The following is a 19,863-nucleotide window of genomic DNA, read 5'->3' on the forward strand; positions in this document are numbered from 1 at the left end:
GGGACTTTTCGATTTGAACGTCGACATGGTAGACTGCTACGTGTGGCGTCCTTTTAAGGCACACAAGTCCCTATTATGTTACCAGGTCGATGTGTGTGTGCATGCATGGATAATGTTTTGTGTCAGGGTGGTCTGAATTTGTTTAGTTTTGAATATTCTTCTTTTCGGTAATATTTCAATTAGGTGAAATCAAAAGATTTTGGGATGCATTACAGGCGAGATGAATGAAATGTTTGCATTGAGGCACTTTACAAAGACGTACGGTATGCATTAAATTTGGTTATATTACGAAAATGCATGCAAATTACAGAAATGAGGATACTTTTAGTTCTATGTATTTATATTTGTCTCATTCCCAAAGGGAAGTGATGACTTTATTACAAAAGAAAATTCAATACAGTCAAACAGCTTGGCAACAGCAATACTAGTTATCTTATCAATTAACAAAACTCCTTAAAAGTAAAATTCATGTTCAACTCATAACAAATAACCGTACACATTGATTTGTTCGACACATAACATGACCAAACTTGTTTTCAGTAACCTTTATAAAAAAAATATCGTGTACAATCATAGGAAGAGAAGGGACTCTTCGACATCGTTAAAAATATTAATAGGAAAAAGAAATATCAGAAACGATCAGGAATTCATAACTATATTATTGTGAGGACAACAAATATTTTTCTTCTTCATTATCGGACAATCCAACCCATGAAGAGTAGCTAATAGGTGCAGATATTTTACCAGTATGCAGACTTTAGAGTGAATTTGCAGAGCAAAGTGCAAATTGAAGCCTCGTTCAGATTCGATGCGGGAAAAACGTGGTAAATTCGTAATGATGTAAAGTGCAATACGTTACACATTTCCTATCTTGCAATGCAGAATTCTGTGAACATGCTCATGACCTTTGCTAAGCACAGTTGCCATTCATTTACATGTGAAATAAAGTGGTGTTTTTTTTGGAGGCACTTTATCGCGTCATATCTGATCAGGCCATTAAAGGTAAAGACCAGTATTGGAAACGCCCCAATTTCAAAAAATGAAATGGAAGCTCTCATTACCAATCATGTGAAAGAATATGTTTTGATTAATACATGATGATAAAAAATTTGCCGGGAAACCAACTACTAATTCATATATTTGATAAATTTGTTTCTCTCATGGTCTGTGAGAGATATAGGGTAGTCCCATATACATCTTTCTGTGTATAGTGCCTGTAACTTTACGAAGAATGGGCCAAATTTCTTATCATTTTGATGATTCCAGAACCTTGCAGACGCAAGATGATCAACCTTTTCTGATCGATTCCACAACGTTTCTTTCACAATGCAATCGCATGACCATAACTGGTCTTTACCTTTAACAGCAATACTACACATTTTCTTCTTTTTAAACTATAGATACAATACCATATCATGAACCTTTTTTTTTTTCTTCTTCAAATGTTAAATTGAGGACACATCCAAAACACATATCCATGCAGTTTTTCAATAAAGGTCCAAAGAAATATTTAATTTTCTTTTCTTTTCTTTTTTTTAATTGTTAAATTCAGGACACATCCAAAACGCATATCCATGCAGTCTTAGCAAAGGTCCAAAGTATTATTTAATTTAATTGCATGACAAACCAGGGTAAAAACTTTTCTCACGAAATTTTAATCATGCTCAATTGCTCAGCAGCTGTCTGACAAATAAGAAATTTGGAGTTATCCCAGTCCAGTCTATGAATATCTATATATAGTTACTACTCTCTCTATTTTCAGTTTTTTTAAAAATATTCTGTGAAGTTATGGGCAAAGACGAGTTTCGCTCTCATTCCCCTTATGTAAATTTAATATATGAATTAGTACCGTTAAAATATTGTAAACATAAGAGGTATTGTCGAATATAAGCCACTGCAGCATTGCTAATAAATCTGCCATTTGTAGTAACAGATAACACAACATAACAGCACAAAGTATAATAGTATAGCTATCAAACAGTTACCTACTGTCCACACAAAGAAACAACATCATGCATGGGGGAGAAATAAGAATATATGACAGGAATGTTCTCTTTTATCAACAAATGAAACAATTTTAAATCTTAAACAGATAGCAACAGTGCCATACAAGACTGCATGATTTAATTGATTCTTTTAATTATCCCTACTATAAAAATGAAAGAATCTTGTGTGTATCATATTTCTAGAATCCATACCCCCCCCCCCCTTTCAAATATCATGCTAGCCTGATTAACGCATCTAGAACATTTGTTACAAGTAACAAAATGCTAATATACAATTCTTTTCTCCTTCATTTGATATCAACTGTTTTTTGATGGGGTGAGGGGAAACTTGTTCATAGGGTGCGTTAAACATAAAATTCAGGGGGAAATATACATTTGAAAATACACTGTAGTGCATTTGGTATAAAGAAAACAATCTTCCATATTGCTGCTCCCTCTCTTTAGGTCTAACCAAAGATAACTGGGGGGCGTTTCACAAAACTTGTCATCAGCGCCAATTGTAAGATTTTGTTATAAGCTACTGAAATCCTTGCTTCTGATTGGTTATCACCAGATTTGTCACTGATTTTTGTCGTTTGTCATTGAAAAAAGGCTTTGTGAAACGGGTCCCTGGTAGCTAACAGGAAGAAAATGTTTATAAAGATTTGAAAATAACGGTTGCATTTACCAATGTATCCAGATACATTACTACCAGTACAGGTCCTGCATGAATTTCTATCACTTCAAAGAGTGAACTACATGTATCTTAAAATAGTACAAGCACATTCTTCTTCGATTTAATTTAGCAGCATATTTCAAGATCCTTAGTTCATTACCTTTATTTGGCATTTCAGTTCTTGATTAACAGAAACATATTATATACCAATTTCTTTAAAAAAAAAAAGTGATACCAAGGGTGAAAAACATGTCATCAAATTTTCTGTAAACACACAAAAAAGTTATTTTCATCCTGAGCAATTTGACAATGCACGCCTCAACATGTAGAATCCAGACTTTCCACCCTTCATCTCATCAAATCTTAATCTTTACATTAATTATAAATGGTACTGTACTATAAAGACGATCCTGTTTATATCTTTACTTACACATTATAAAGTCATTGATAAACATCGATGATACAACATATTCTTCATTCAAGGCACAGAGATAAATTGACGTCACCTTCTCCGATGGTCATTGGCATGGGATCTCCCAGAGTCTCTTTTGGATGATTTACGGGAGCGCGATATAGGGGATCTAGAGCGGGACGTGGACCGCTCCCTTCTGTGTTTGCTCCTACTCTTGTGGCGAGAGTGGGAGGATTCTTTGGTAGAGTCATTGTATGGGCTATAGTGGCGCTTGTGCCGACGCTCCCGCGACCTGCTCCTCGATCTCGACCTGCTTCGGCTGCTGTAGCCGCGGGGCGGGGTCCGGTTCCGTTTCGTCTTGTGCCCGTGGCGGTGCTTGGGGCTGACGGAGCGGTCCCGCCGGCTGCGCTTGTGGTCATCCCTCTTGCGCTTGCTGCTTGATTGCCGTTTGCGGTTATTGCGAGGTGAGGTGCTCCGACTCCGTGAGCTTCGGTCCCGGGAGGAATGCCTGTCCATGGCAGAGTCGTGGCTGTTGGATCTACGACCACGACTTGAAGATCGGCTTCTGGTCGAGATAGACGAAGACGGGGTCCTTTTGTGTTTGTCTGCTTTGCCATTTTCCCTGTAAAAGAAAAAGGATGAAAAAGAGGACAGTGATGTCTCTGAATAAATGAAACTTCTCGTCTGTTGAAAATATCTTTTTATTACCAAAATGTACTCCAGTACTTTTAGCCTTGAAGAGGGTTTACTGAGAGAAAGGTTAATCATTAGTTTTAGCCATCTTTCAACAACAACAAAATCAGGAAATGGGAAAAATTCTGTAGATGTAAATTTGGAGGGAGATCTTTCATTTATTCTCATGTAATATCAGGATTTCATCTTTTGCATAACCATCCAATCCTGGATGTAAGAATAAAGATCAAACGCAAACATTGGCACCATCTATACTTTAAAATGAATTCCAGAGACTCAAATCGCTAGACCTACCTGCTCTTGGTGCTTCCTGAGGCCGATCCAGAGTGAGCTTCCTCCTTGATAGAATTAGAGTTGACTTTGTACATCTTAGGCAGACCACTTGGAGAGTCGTTGTTCAATTTGGGCGAACCTGTGTAGGGGTGAAGAAAAAAATGTCATTAATAGTCCATGGGGTCAGAGGAGACTCGGTTTATGACAGCAATAGGATGGAAATACATCAAAGATAATGTTGTTTTTTTTTAAACAGCAGTACTGGCTAAAAGAATTTGTGAACAAGAAGTAGATTGAAATACAATGTTCACAATTTTTGAAAAATAAATATTGTCATTAACAAATTTGTCATAAAAATATGATACATGAGAAACAGAAGTAATGGACTCATCTGAAAATAACTGTATGAGGCATAAATACAAGTCAAGTTCAGAGCGATGGCCATGGTAAAAAAATTATGTGTTTATGATAAACCAAATAATGTCATCATAATTTAAATCCACGTTTAAAAAACTGCAGATCTTCAGGAACCTTTTTTCTTTCACGATAGTATAAGAGCTTCTGTCACGTAAATTGAACCTTATCAGCGGACTGAACTGGAGGAATACTCACTTGGTCTTGATGTGTGAGGTGAGAAGCTGCTGGGGGTCCCTGTCTGACTGTTGGCTCCAGACTCCGCCAGGTGACCTTTGGCCCTGAGCTTGGCCTCCTGGATGACCATCCGACATCGCTCCACCTTCTTGTCCAAGTATTCATAGCTTTTCTGTAGGGATCAATGGAGGGAGGGAGTTCATACTCAGTGCAAGGCCAATCACATCATAATATTCAGTGAAACCTGTCTACAAAGACCACCCAAGGGAGACAAGAAAAGTGTTTTTATAGGCAGGTGGTCTTTATGTACAGGTGCCTATAGTACATGTTTCGATGAGAAACCATTTTCGAGGGAAACAAAAAATGTGGTCTTTGTAGACAGGTGGTCACTAAAGCAGGTTTGACTGTACATCCTTTATAACAAACTACATGTAGATCAAATGCAGGTGCTGTGTTCCATCTTCATCCTATGGAATGACAAGCCCTGGATAACTTGATAAGCAAATCGTTGATAATAGAAATATGAATAACTGAAAATTATTGAACAAAAAGGCATATATTGCATCAAATTCTACAATTATAGCGTCATATACATGCACAAGAAAATATTGAGCAATTACAATTGTATCGGTAGATTAGTATCTGTTCCGGTAAGTATTTGCCTGCCATGCTGTAAGCTTTATTAGACATTACATTACATCGTTTGTTAATAAAGGAAAACAATGCCAGGTTAATTCCTGTGCCACAGCAGGACAATATGTAAATTTAGAGGTTCATGAGTTTTACTCCAAGATTTAGCTAGGCGTTATTATCCTGAACTACAAAAAGATAACAGTGTAGAAGGCTGAACATTTTCAACCATACAATAATGTAAACAAGGGAGGGAGGGATACTTACGATCTTCCTGGTGTACAATCGGAGGATGATGAGGGAGATGTCTTCTACCTGTTCATCTGTGGCTCCCATAAGTCCATACCATGGAGGATTGCTAGGCAGAGGTAGCTGAGGAGATTTAAAAAAATAAGATTAAATGTTAACTGTCCGTGTGAAGGACTAGCTGCACATTACTTACATACCGGATATTTGAAAATTAGTTCTTTCTTCACTATCTGTAGAAAAATATCTGTTTCTGTAAGTTTTTCGCCTGCCATGCTGAACAAGCTTTATCAGACTCATGTCATAGCTGGTGCAGATAAACCTCTTTGGTGCAATACAGATACGTTCACTTAAAGGTGCCTAAACACATGCTATGGTAGAACTGCTCAAGGTGCCAGACAAGTTCAAAAGAATCCTAAACATTTCATTCTCGATTGTTAATTAATGATAACAATTGGAACCTCTTAGATCGCGAACACTATAATGGAACCTTGTCATGTCAAGAAGCAAACCAACAGAATGCAAAGAACTTGAATTGGCATTTGTCACAACTGCTCCACTGAAGATACTGTACCACTTACTGGACACAGGAGAAATATAAAAAGAAAAGGACCCCATAATTTTTAAGCATTAATACTTACTCCAATTTGCCTAGCAGAGAGGGATATACAAGCACATGCCACGGTCTCTGGGGTGTAGCGAACAAAGACGTCTGTCCTTAGACTGTCATTCATGTAGTTCCTGCACAAGAAGAGCAAACATAGTGACAGAAATTTAGATCAACGTTTTCAAGAAGAACAATATGTGGTGCTAATCGATATTCTACAGAATATGAATCAGTTCTAGGCAGTCTCCTTAACTCAGGAATATGAAGCTTTTGTTTATTGTGAACAGAAAATTGGAGAAGTTGCTCGAAATTCCTGCAACTTTACAGAATGCAACTGCTGTCAACTGGTCATGGTAAATTTGGTTTACTGCTATAAGAAAGTCCAAGTTGGAATCTCCAACTTCATGCATCTTTACAGAATACCGACCGGTTTTGTGGGCGATTGTGTTTGATGCAGCATATAAAATCAAAGGTTTCTGCTTACCAAGCTTTGGCGTTTTACCATCCACACGCCCTTCAAATCACCTGATCACTCCGCCAGTAGAAACTATCCGTCAATATTCTCATCATCGTCATAAGAAATGAAGAGTGCACTCCTGGTTCTTTCCGTGGGACAATGGTTTCACTTGCTCAATCAACCTTCTCACTGCCTTACACACTTGGTTACATGTACTCAACACTACAACTACACGTTTATACATACCTAGTACAAAGTATTCCAAACACAAAATTTTCTAGTTCTAAGGGTGCGTTCAAGCGACACTTTTTTACCCTAGAAACACGATTTTCAAAGACCATGTTTAAAACATGGTTAAGTTCCAGCGATTTTTTTTTGTCGATCGTAAAAATTAACGTGTTTAAAATGCAAACATGAAACGCTGAAAAAGATGCGTTTTGAATCGCGATTCTGCAGAATCACGGTCGCTAAAATTCGCTTGAACGAACAGAGATCTCGAACATGATTCTATAACGTCATTATCGTGGCCTGCTTTCGGTTCGGCCAACAGTCGACCGTAAACAAATTCAGAAAGCACGCGGCAAAGTTGACCTATACTTTCTGGGTCAAACTGCAGTGGCTGGACTTGAAATGAGCGAGAATCAGTGTTGATGAAAAATTGCTTGAATGCTCTCCTGCAGTAACTATGTTTTTAACAGCATTTTGATATGCGATTCAGGTTTGTGATTCTAGCTTTAAAAAAATCGCTTGAACGCACCCTACAAGTACAGACCAGAGTGCTTGCCATCAAAATACCTGCCCAAAGACCAGGGGCAAAAATCTTGAGTAAATTTTACTTACCTATATCAGGTGAGCATAACAATGCTATTCAAAATTTGAGGGATCGGCACACAAACTACGGATAGTAATATTTATGTCAACAGTCATTGCAATACAGGATTGGCAAATAATCTGTCATATAAATCTGTGTTGTTGTTTTTTACGGGGGGGTTGGAATAAACAATTAAGTTTGATCAAATAAAGAAGCAAGTTGAAACCACAGCGAGTAAAAATTCCTTACTCGATTGCTAGCTGCCTGGGCAAGTACTTTGTAATGTAGCAGCCTGGTTAGACTTTCCTTACTTAGTTCTAATAGTTATTACTTAGAAACAATAGTTCTAATGCAATTACAAGGAATATTAACAAGAGGGCATGAGCCAGCAGTATGATAGGGATTGTGCCATTTTTTTCTCAACCATCTTCAAGAAATTAGATAAATACATAGGACTAGACTGCCTATCAGTATCATATGCCGAGTAGACATGATCTAATGCATTTATTGCAAGAGAAAATTGCTAGCAAACAGATGTGTAGGCACATTGCCGTTTGGGAATACCATTTCACTGCCTATTCGTTCAAGCTCTTAAAAACCTGATCACAACACATTCTGACCCTTCCCCCTTTATAATATTCCGTTTTTTAAAGCTTATATATACCTAAAGGGTGTATGTGCCAGAATAGCTGGCAGCAACAGCCATGTCTTTTGTTCAGTCTTCCTGAATACCATGTTTCGATTTGTGATTCGGCTTACATTATGCATTCATCACTACCATCTTACTTTATTGTGCCTCATCAATGATGATGATCATCATCAAATCTGCAGTCTTTTCTAAAAATGTCTCTCCATCCACCATTGACCATCTCTTCAGGCGAGTGTAGGTTATGAAGGTTGTCCAAATTCACTGTCTGCTATCTGCAAGGTTATACAAGCTCAAGAAAGAACAGACACCATTGCACAATCTTTAAATCAACACAAAGAACTGCATCCTTGGCCGTAGCAGTCATCTCCAGTTCAAGCGCTTCACAGAATAATGTGAAGATGATCATCTGACTTCTGAACAGTCAATGTTTCCTCCAAAGAATTTCCTTGTATGGATGGTCTACATCTCGAGTCTAGTCCCGGGTAGGACAAAGCTCTTTCATCAGGGTTTCATAATCTCCACATCTGTCATCAGGTTTTCAAGATCTCCACATCTGCAAAAGTCTACAAAATCATGTACGGGTACTGGGACATGAATAACACATGTTTCAAAGCACGTTAATACATTTGCAATGGACATGGAACTTATCATCATCAATAAATCTAAATCTCTAGTAACAGTGTGTTACACAAGAAAGATGAATTTGATCATGCTTTTGTGTAACAATAATCAGAAAACATGCATATCTTCTTCTTGGAACTCGTTCATGCAACCAAGCTTTGAGCTCGATTGTGACATGCTGCAAGTGATGTGTTTTTTGGTTCTGAAGTTCTGGCCTAGCACTGAAACAGGTTCACCTATTTCGTACCAAGCTTTGTGTGAACTGTGATGACAAATTTTTGGGATTCCAGGGGCAGGTCGCTTGAAGCTCATTCTTAAATGAGCCAGGTTGACCTTCAATCTGGATGATCTCTGGGTGACCTTGCATTGTTCCACTCCAGTCGTGTCCAGAATTCTGTCAAGGGTTCGTTTCCAAATGTCTTGATATTGTTCACATAAGGTCCAACGCCGATGGTTTCATGGAAGACTTGAAAGGTTTTTAATCACCGATCTGTAAAGAGTCTATAGAAGAGTCATCAACACAATTGAGCATGTGCGATGGCTATTTCTAAGCAACTGTACCTTACTTAAGCTCACTTAAATATGCTAGCATAATAACATATGTTTAATTAAACATCCAACTTAGCATCTACACTAGAAGCATGATCTCTTGTATCATTTCCTTGAAACTGCTGAGTAACTAATAAGATTAAGGAAAAAATGTCATTCCAAACCTTTCATTTTTCAACTAAGTTTTACATTCTTTTGCCTACATATACATGTAGAAGCAAATCAATTTGTGTAAAATATGAACATTCCTATTGCCTTTGTAAATGGAGCTTAATATTCAAAAGATTTAATTAGATGTACTTAATATGACAACTGAAATACTCTGTAAAAATCTACTTTGATGTCTAATTATCATATACCACCCATTTGCTCAATTATTGACATCTTGTAATTAGTAAACACATTTAAATACGTTTTGAAAATCAATTTCTTAACATCTATGCATGAGGAAATTCAAATCATCTCCACCAACTACAACTTACTGTACTCATCACAGTCCTTAAAAAGGCAACAAAAAGAATTAATTTTTGAATGAAGCAAAGCAATTAAACAAAATAAATAAAAACAAATAATGAAAGAACACCACCCTGTGGTATACCGTACTGGTATACCTGACAAAAGTGATGTCCTCTTGTGTGTAGACAGGCAGTGAGAAGACCATTCTGTAAGGAACCCACGAGACCAACGGAGTGCACACCTCCTTTACTCAGACGACTGAGAGGAAATGACCAGGGGGAGAGCTTGGACGGACGTAGCCACATGCCAGTCGGTCAGCTGTCCAGTCCTTGTGGGGCAAGGCCCCCCAGCTGGCTGGCTGGCTGAAGTGACCTGGTGATGTTGAGCAGGCGTGTGCGAAGGTTGTGTGCGTAACACACGCCGTTTGGAGAGAAGTGATTTTCTCTACTTACCAACCTACATCTTTAGATGGAGGGGGATAAAATAAAATAAATAGGCATTAACCACTATCCTATATTTTTATGGAGCCTACTTCCATTACAACATGACTTAAACAACTACTAGAAGTATACTTGTGAGAAATAAGTAGTAAATGGTTATGCAAACTCCAAAGAACAAACATTACATCTCTGGAACACGAAATACAATAGTAAATCAAACAACATTAGGGCAATTGTCTTTGTTACTCCCCACCCATGGTTTTGTTTATCTACAGCAACAAAATAACACTTAATTAGTGTAACTGGAAGCATTTTGAACTAAGTTGTCAGTCAATTTCCCAGCATGCAAACAAGAATTGATCATGAAACACTAAACCGTTCATAATAAAGAGATTTTATCTGCCATAACACATTAAAAGAGGATAATAATCCATTATTTCCTGCCCTAAAATGTCAAAGCACACACAATTTAACATTTTGAAAATAGTTTAAAATTTCTTTTGATAACCCTTTAATTAACTTTCACATAGCTTCACAGACTCATGTTTAACTTCTAAGCAATTTGCATGACCATACAAAAGCACAGCTGTCAGAATTTTAGTAAAAGAAAGATCTTTTTTAAACAGAAAATATGTAAGGCACATTTTTTCAAAGAGTTGTATATTTGCATGGGTGGTGTGGTCAGAAGTGAATGGAACCTGGAACATATACCCTAAAAAAACCTTTGTAAATTATCATGAATTAACATCTATGAAAAATGGTTGTAGCAAGCAGTTCCAGTAAGGAATTCTAAAACTCAACTATCAGATGCCAAAACAAAGTATCTATTTGTTATTTTACCAAAGTAAGTTAAAAGCCCAAATAACAAAATGTCTTTCTTCAACACCCTTGACTGAGAATGCTATTTTTCCGATACATGAGACTTATGTGTAAATTGCTGAAGTTTTTCCCATTAATATTAAGCTCATGATTTTTAACTACGCTACATGATCTACCAAGTTCGGTGAGAAAATAACCGATTTGTACATGGGAGGCCTGTAAGGAATATTTAACTTTTACTGCCAAATTATCTCTGTAACTATAGATAACGAGTTCATTACGCCCACCCATGACACCAAAATCCTTCCTTCCTAAAAATCACAATTTGGAAGCTATATTATTCCTATCATTTTACTATTCAGCTGCATGTCGGTTTGGTCCTACATGTACACCATTATTCCCACCTTAAATCTTTCTTAAACGCATCATGTTGAACTAAAATTAACCATCAAACCCGATATTTACTGAAGGAAAGTATTACCATCCCATCCCCCTGTTCCCTTTAGAGAAAGTAGGAATCAAAACAACCCGATCCTTCCCTTTCTTACGATAAATTTAATTACGATGCCTTTATTTTGGACATTATTCACTTCTGATCACAACACCATATGCAGGGCATAGAAACAAGAGATGTGTACTCACCATGCCGTCCGGACGAGCTGAGTATTGGACTCACACTCCAGCGCCTGTATGTACGTCACTATCATCTTCAGTGACGAAAGGGCAGGGAGGGAAGAAAAGGGCACACAAATCAAGTTAGAAAATGGGATCTTCAATTAAGATGGATACATGAGCCTTCGACTATCAACACATTGGAATATAATAAATACTTCATAAAAATATCTGCTAGTGGAGAGAAAGCATGTTATTGGTGCAGGTTATTCAATTGTTACACAATACATGAGAATTATTGTCGTCATGAGCATGAAGAAAAGTCAACAAATCGTTAAAAAACAACCGACATGATGGAATGATGGGAGGAGAAAAACAACAGATTATTGGTTATTCAAGGGTAAACAAACATCAGAAATACATGTAAATAGGATGAGGGTTGCTTGCATAGATATTCGACTTACACACAACTTAAAATCTGTCTATGAAACAGCATTTAAATTCTCAAGATATGGACTACAATTTCTTTTCTCTTATAACATGTGTACCAAGAATTCTTATTTCATTCATTTGGTATCAAAGCAAAGAATATAACATCAGCAAACAATTTTCTCTTTTTTTTTTCTTCCATGAAATACTTTTATCTCTAAATAAATCCAACGAAAAAAGGAAATTGAGTTCTCATTCTTGTCGCAATCACTTGTGATTTGTTGTGAGTTGGTCAAAATACTTTGCAAGCAACCCTCTAGTATTGATATTTACCTTGTGCGGATGCTTGACGTGGACGCAGAAACCAAGTTCCTTGAGTAATCTTCGTTCAGCCTTGATCACCTGATTTTTCAGGTTGATATATTTTTGGTCGGATATGATAGGTTCAGAGGCTCTGGAGGGGGAAAAGATGGGAAGAATATATAACATACTCTACATGTTTCATGTAATATGACAAACTAAATGCATCATAATGACACATGCTGAACAAATTATTACAATCATTGAAGTAATAACACATCGTAATTTAATTTGATTACGACAGACTGCATGTATTTCAGCAGAACCCATATATTATTGAGATTACACAGCTAATTTTGAAAATGGCAAGTAGTACAACGATGTCTTATTGTTGTATTGAAATGTGAGAAATTGTCAGTGAAATTGCTTGCATGGTCGCTCATTGAGCAAAGACAGGAACTGGGCCCTGTAGCATAAAACATACTACTGATGGTAACTTTGCTATCAATATTAACTACCATGGCAACATCACTCAACAGCCAATCAAATCAAGGTTTTCATGGAAGTTACTATAAATGACAAGGTTACCATCAATGCTAAGTTATATGGAATGGTGCCCAGATCTTAAAATGGAGCAAACATCAATCGACACATGCCGTCATTGCTTTTCAGAGATATCCCCTTTAAAAAAATTATTGACAAATTTCATGTTTATCATACTTACTTATTGTTCCTTTTCTGTCGTATATGATGGAACACATTTATGACATCTCTCAACCTCCTAGGTGCCTCCTCTATCTTTGATGCTAGGTTGATGCAACCCATGGCAACCGTCTGCAGATGAAAAGAACACAAGAGAATCAATACAAAATAGAAATTGTTTTTAAGTTATTAAAAGATATATTATCAAAAGTTTTACTTAATTTATATTCAGAATAAAATGCAACAAATCAATAAGGTTTACTGTTGCAGATATTTAAAAGCATATTTTCTATAGTTTTCTTGACAGCTTCAACTTTACATGTACCTTAACAGGAGAGTAGAATGCAGTCTAAAAATTTGTTTCCCGGATAAATTAGCATGGATGCTACTCACCTCCATGTTATGCTTGACCAATGACTTTGAGTAGTAGAACCTCTGAAACAGTACCTGTCCTGTAGCCATAGCAACCTGGAGAAATATGAAGAAAAAAAAATGTTATGTCTTAGCATCAAAGTTGGTCATTTATTCATTCCTCTTCCTGAGTGATCATCACGATATTGACATAAAATGTTGCACACTTGAAATTCATGCGAGTGATGTTTTGGTGTCAGCCTTACGTGGAGGTTGTTCTCATAAACCAGGAAAAAATAAGGACCGTCTGCATTTAAACAGACCTTTTTTTTCATCCACGCTCTGGGGGTTTCCCATTCATGCGCTGGCAATGTGAAAAACAGATTCCGGGTAATAAATTACCCCCAATTCACTCTCTACTTTTAAGTTTTATGGGTCGTCCGTCTTCCCGAAGAATAATCACTCATAAACATGAGAGTCTCTACAAAAAGTCATGGTGAAATGCAACAAGAAAACCATCGCAGAATCCATTTTTCGCATCACCAACGCGCGGATCGGACATCAGAATCGTCAGCGAATATGCGGATGCATGATCCTTATTTTCGCGGAAGCATCTGTCCGCGTTTACGAAGACAATCCTCATTTATTGCTGACGATCCTTATTCGCGGACCAGCGCCCCTACTGGAAACTGCCACTGGGCAACAATCTTCAGATTATGATCATTGATTCATTTAAATTTATTGTCACAATTTGTTTCTGTTTAGGCTAACAATAACATGAACACAATCACATTCACAAATCAAAACATCTAATTTGAACATTACTGATGGACAACACAAATTTCACAGATTATCAAACGTGATGAAGTTCTAACAACTGACAAATCTCAAAACTGAAGTCAGACTTAAAGTATAAAATCTTGACAATGATTCAGTAAGTTTTTTAATTTTTTAATTGGGATGCACGCACTAAAACTGAAAAGTCGATTTACACGTAGTTTTACATAGGCCTAGGCCTACTACATGCATGGTGAATGGCTTTTTAAATTTTACCTGAGGAAGTTTGAGAAGAATCCCAGCCATCTGAATGAATTCACATCCAAGGATTCTCAGATCCATTTCTGTCTCCGTTTCCAGGCCATCATTGGCAGAAGGGGTTTGCGAGAGTTTTGCGTCAGGTATAAGGACATTGTCAAGCGTAATAATAACATTTCCATAGGATATTTCTGACGATTTCGCTAAAGTTGAAGGCTTGTCGTCGTCCGCCATACTTGCAATCGCTGACTAAACGTTGAAGCGCATGCGCACGTAGATGAAACCAGTGATTGCGGATTAATATCGAAAAATAATTTTATGTGATTCTTCCATTCAATGGATTGGATCTCTCAATTTTATTCCATTTGGGGTTTAAATCAAATAAAATATTGATCATCTGTATGTTTACGTTTTCATTTCACATTAATTTTTATATCAATTACCTATTTTTGGATGAAATGAAGGATCTCTTAGACGATAGTGATAGAACTAGTTTAATTGCTCACGGAATATATAAGTGGAAAACGATCGTGACGTCACATCTTCCCGGTAACAGATCACGTGGCCGGACATTTTCAAACAATCGTAACAAAGAGAAAGCAGAGCTGATTCATAAACTGAGTACAGGAATTTAGATTAAATAGCTTGATGATATCATAGAGTACGGATGCCAGTAAAATCCATGATTAGAGCAAGGAGCTTCAAACATTACACAATAGAGCCAGTCGCAAATTTGGTGAAAATGAAGAGAGGGGGGGGGGGGGGGGGGGGGGGGGGGGGGGGGGGGGGGGGGGGGGGGGGGGGGGGGGGGGGGTACGTGCTTGATCTAAGGGGCGCATAAAAAAATATGCAAAAGTTCGAGAGAAAAGAGGGAAGAGAAAACGGAAACAATAGGGAGATGATAATGAAGAGTAAAGCGCAAGCGCCCCGATGTACTGCTATGATGTGTATGAATAAACAGAAGCATGAACATTACATACAACAAAAGTGGAAAAGCAAACTCATCATTATGTGCAAATCGAGAGCGCATAATTGAGGCGCATCGATGACGAGAATATCATGGAAAGATATGAAATCTAACGGAAAAACAAAAAATCATAACTTGTTAACTATTGTGATCGATATTCCTTTAATTGTAGCAGAATATGACGTAAAATATCTGACTAAAACTAATAAGGAGTTCTCGATGTGGAATTGCTTTTCAAAAAAGCCGTAGCTTGGATTGTATGTTCCAGGAATTTTTTTCTTCTCCATTTCATTTATTTTCATATTTCTCATGTTACATATACATTTCAAAATAAAGTTGTTTTTGTGTGATACAATAACAATCAATAATACATAATAAATAACATAAGGATAAGTGGTCAATATACTGATTTAGGAGAAATAATTATGATGGGACCTACATGAAAGCAAGCTTATAAAGATGTAGGCCCCAGTAGTTTGTGGTAATGAATGGAGGACGGATATAAATAGTGACCAGTCCAAATGAATCAAACAATTAAAAGGGAAATAGTAAAGAAACATGGGGTGGTGCTGTTTATCCCTTTCTTACAATGTAGACAAAAGTACACGTACTTAAATTAATGGACAATGGGTGCTCAGCTGGTAAAACGAACATCACAGATAATAATAACATGATTACATTTGTATATTACATTCACATATTAAGCATAATAACAAAAAACGTGCTTGAATTTGAAACATGGTTTATAACCGCGTGGGTTGGAATTTTACGCTCAATTTATCCATTTTCTTTGCTTTATCCTTGGATATTGTTCGTTTTCTACCAAAATCGTTAATCATATATTTTTTTTTTATAGCTTTCATATAATTATTCAGAATAAAATTCATTTGATGGTATGAGAATTTATTGTTTTATCTTCAACGATGGAGAGTGACGCTCGAATCTCGCTGGCCCAAACTCTGGAAATGAATACTGCCCTCTTACGTTGTACCTTGTATCATCTGCAACTCTCTGAAACATTGCATCATCGCTGTCTTTGCACACATATCCAGTTCAGTGGAATTGGAGTGTTGTGATTGGCTGTTGGGGGAATCGACACGCGACAGTTGGAAGAGCTTGGTCCTGATTGGTTGAATTATGGATCTGATCGAGAAAGAAGAGATTGTCGATATATATTATATATACAGTCATGTAGGACCAATAGATTAGGACAAAAAACTGCATGCTGATTTTTTTTTTGAGTGAATCTATATTGCGTTTCCAGTAAACTCGTCTAGAATTAAAATATAATTTTTTTTTATACGACTCCGCTGTTTTCACGAAGTGACGGTAGTGAAAAAAATTGCATTCTATGTTAGCTACTTTTCCACAGTGACTGTTTATTGAGAGAATTATTCTAGAAGTGTCAGATTCCGGGGTCAGATTAGTTAATTGCTTCAATAAAACAGTAATTGTTTGTGATAGTAAAAACCAAATTCAGTGAAGTGCTATACATGATTATAAAGACATTAATTATGACTGAAGAAGATGAAAGGAAGAGAAAATGGGGAGAGGCATGAGTCAGAGAGAGAGAGAGAGAGAGAGAGCTGAGGGGCGTGATGGGGATGGGGGGGGGGGGGGGTAGAGATTAAAAAAGGGGTAGGGACTAGGGACAGAAGGTGGCCTGGGATGGCCATCTATCTCACTTGAATCCTATAGAATTATATGAAAAGATTATGACAAAACATTTTGTGCTAGTAGTAGGCCTACTAGGCGTTGCACTCTTGAAAGCACGATCTAAATTCTGTATTGATAGTACACTGCAAGTTTCTAATGACCCCCTTATTCTCACCCCCCCCCCCCCCCCTCTCTCTCTCTCTCTCTCTCTCTCTCTCTCTCTCTGACCATGAAGTATAGAGTATGATCACATGTGCATTATATCGGGCATTATTATCGTGTACAGTCATTCATTGACCAACCACGCACGCAGCACGTCAGTGCGTAAAATGTTCCCCCGCAGTTTTTCTCCTAAACTCTCACTAAATCGTTTGATTTGATGATTCATAATTGCGATAATCATTTTTACGCCTTGCTTCTGTTGAGACCGGAACCTACTTCTGATACCAACATTGTGAGCTCACTTCATTTTCATCATCTCAGGCACAAGAGTATATATTTTGGAGTCACTTATTGGTGTGTCCACTTTTGAACAGCGCGGGTACTTGGATCACGTCGTCTGCTACGGGATCTCTCCAGCTTTGATCAGTTGTACACTGACCGTCACCATATTGCCGACCGCGAAGCTACGGCTAACTCATCGCTCGACACACCGCTCAACTCATAGCACGTTAAACTATTTTTCTAGTGGCTATAGCTTTATACACATAGTTTTACAAGCATAATGGATTTTGTGATTATGGAAAAGGCGACGGCCTTCATACTTCTTCTTCTTTCGCTCTTCCAAGTACTTATATCAGCTCAAGGTAAGTGCCAATAAAAATAGATTTCTATTTCAAGAACAGAACAACAAAAGAATGACTGCATGCCAAAAACATAAACACATGATTGACTCAAATATGATTAAACAAAAGAGCTACCGAAAATGATTGCAGAGGTGTTTCCATCGTTGTTGTTTTGTTGATGTTGATATTTATTTTGTTTGTTTGCTTGAGACTGTTGTGTGTTTTGTTTTCAAGTTGATTGTTCCATTTCGCTGCATTTTTGCACTGACCTGTGCGACTTTGTAAATTTTTGGAGGACATGTCGTTTTGTAAAATGGCAATTATGTATCTTAAATGGAATTGTTGCCTCTGTAGAGTGTGGACCATAACTTGAATACAATAAAATATGTATAAACCATATATTCTCAAAACAAACAATATCATATACATTGTATCAAAGTTTGATTAATTAAACATACAGGTATATGTTTTATGAAGTGGCTCAATGATTCATAATTATTATTCGGGAGAATTATTCAGCTTTTCAATGATATAATGTCAGTTATTTGCCTCTTGGCAATAACTTGGTTAGGAATCAGCTTGACATTATTTGTATGCATGTTTTCTATGTGTGATACATTGTATGCCTTTGACATTTTAGTATATGACAAGGCTCAATTCTGTACTATAGTTTTTAATGAAAATAAGCAACGAATTTGACATGACAAAATGTAGCCTATAATGCACTGCTATATCATACCAGAGTTGTTATATTCAAGACCAAATTTGCTCAGATGTTACTGCAGGCTTATCTTGCATACCACAATAATATTTTTGTCTATGTGGGTTGCAAATTGATATAGGCTTTCCACCATTATTTTTGAGAGAGAGAATAAAGCAGGTTAACATATGAAAAAGAGGTGATTGTGTACGTTAAGGCATCAGCCACTGAATAAATATTGCATTATTAATATGTAGGCTCATAAATCATCTACTTTGCAACTGAAGTACATGTAGTATTGGTTGAAATGAAAACTTGCGGAGACCACGATCTCAGAAATGCAAACGGCCACGATTAGAAAAACTTGCAGTTTTTCAAGATGATAGTGAACAAATTTCAGTCCATGTAACCAACAAAAGCCCTCATAGTATTAGTAAATGTGCGGGCTCAATTGCAGAATACCCTAATATTTGTAATGAATAACCTTCAAAATCTGAACACAGTTTAGAACAAAATTCCACAACGAATTCAAATGAAATAGTGAAACATGTTAACAGGACCCCGAATTTGAAACAAAGTGGGGACAAGAAATACAAAATACCTGTTATATTCCATAGGAAATTGCAAAAACGTGTATAAAGTACGTAAAACTTGTGTTGTTGGCCTAGATGTCATTTCTTTGTCAGACACCAAGCGATGACACAAAACAGTTTTCCGATCTACACTAGACACGTTTCCTTTTGTTTCTCGTTAATCCAGTGATGGAGACTCCTAAAATAGGCCTGTATTTGTTTGTAATATTGTTGCGGCCTGAAAGAGTTCACAATGAAATAGTATTACTATTGTTGTGGTTTTGGTGTTTTTCAGTATTGGACTGTGGAACAAGTTCGATAAGTTCGATTTCTTATTCTTCTTCTTATCTTCTCCTTCTCCCTCTTTTTAAGATCGATCAACGAAGTTATGAGAAGAAAATAATTCTATCTATCAAGAATCTTACTGTCACAATCATTTCATGAGAAGACTTAATATTTACGACAGCTTCATGGTCAAAAGTTTGTACATACAGTTAGGCCAGAAAGTTTACATACACCGGGAAGAAACTATTTTACTCGAATTTTCACAACTGCACTCATTCCTATCAGGAGTCAAATATATACATTAAATGTCTCAGAGTGATTGGTGACGTAATAATACAAGTCAAGGACCAAACTTGTCTATCTTCCTGAAGTGAAAAGTTGGCAGGAATGAGTGAAGTTGTGATAACTGTTTTTTTCCTTCAACTCGAGGTGTATGTAAATTTTCGGGCCCAACTTTATCTCCTTAGCCTTACACTGTAAATCTGTAACATGTCATGGACCTCGGCAACTCCAGGGAGCTTCCTGGAGTTAGAACCTAGGTAGAGACCACTCTT

The 19,863-nt window shown here is 37.1% G+C and overlaps 1 protein-coding gene across 1 annotated transcript; it reads right to left on the reverse strand.

Annotated features, from left to right (window-relative positions):
• Positions 1-2,881: 2,881 nt before the first annotated feature.
• Positions 2,882-14,605, reverse strand: LOC115924560 (cyclin-L1-like). The gene is made up of 10 exons (XM_030986984.1): positions 14,363-14,605; positions 13,352-13,426; positions 12,981-13,090; positions 12,290-12,410; positions 11,558-11,622; positions 6,148-6,247; positions 5,528-5,632; positions 4,652-4,802; positions 4,061-4,178; positions 2,882-3,695 (listed from the first exon to the last, which is right to left on the reverse strand). Exons 1-10 carry the CDS (start codon positions 14,576-14,578, stop codon positions 3,164-3,166), a joined length of 1,593 nt encoding a protein of 530 aa, XP_030842844.1. The 5' UTR covers positions 14,579-14,605; the 3' UTR covers positions 2,882-3,163.
• Between the last annotated feature and the right edge of the window lie 5,258 nt (positions 14,606-19,863).

Source organism: Strongylocentrotus purpuratus, unplaced genomic scaffold (genome assembly GCF_000002235.5).
Source record: "Strongylocentrotus purpuratus isolate Spur 01 unplaced genomic scaffold, Spur_5.0 spur5_scaffold_16, whole genome shotgun sequence".
NCBI classification, from domain to species: Eukaryota; Metazoa; Echinodermata; class Echinoidea; order Camarodonta; family Strongylocentrotidae; genus Strongylocentrotus; species Strongylocentrotus purpuratus.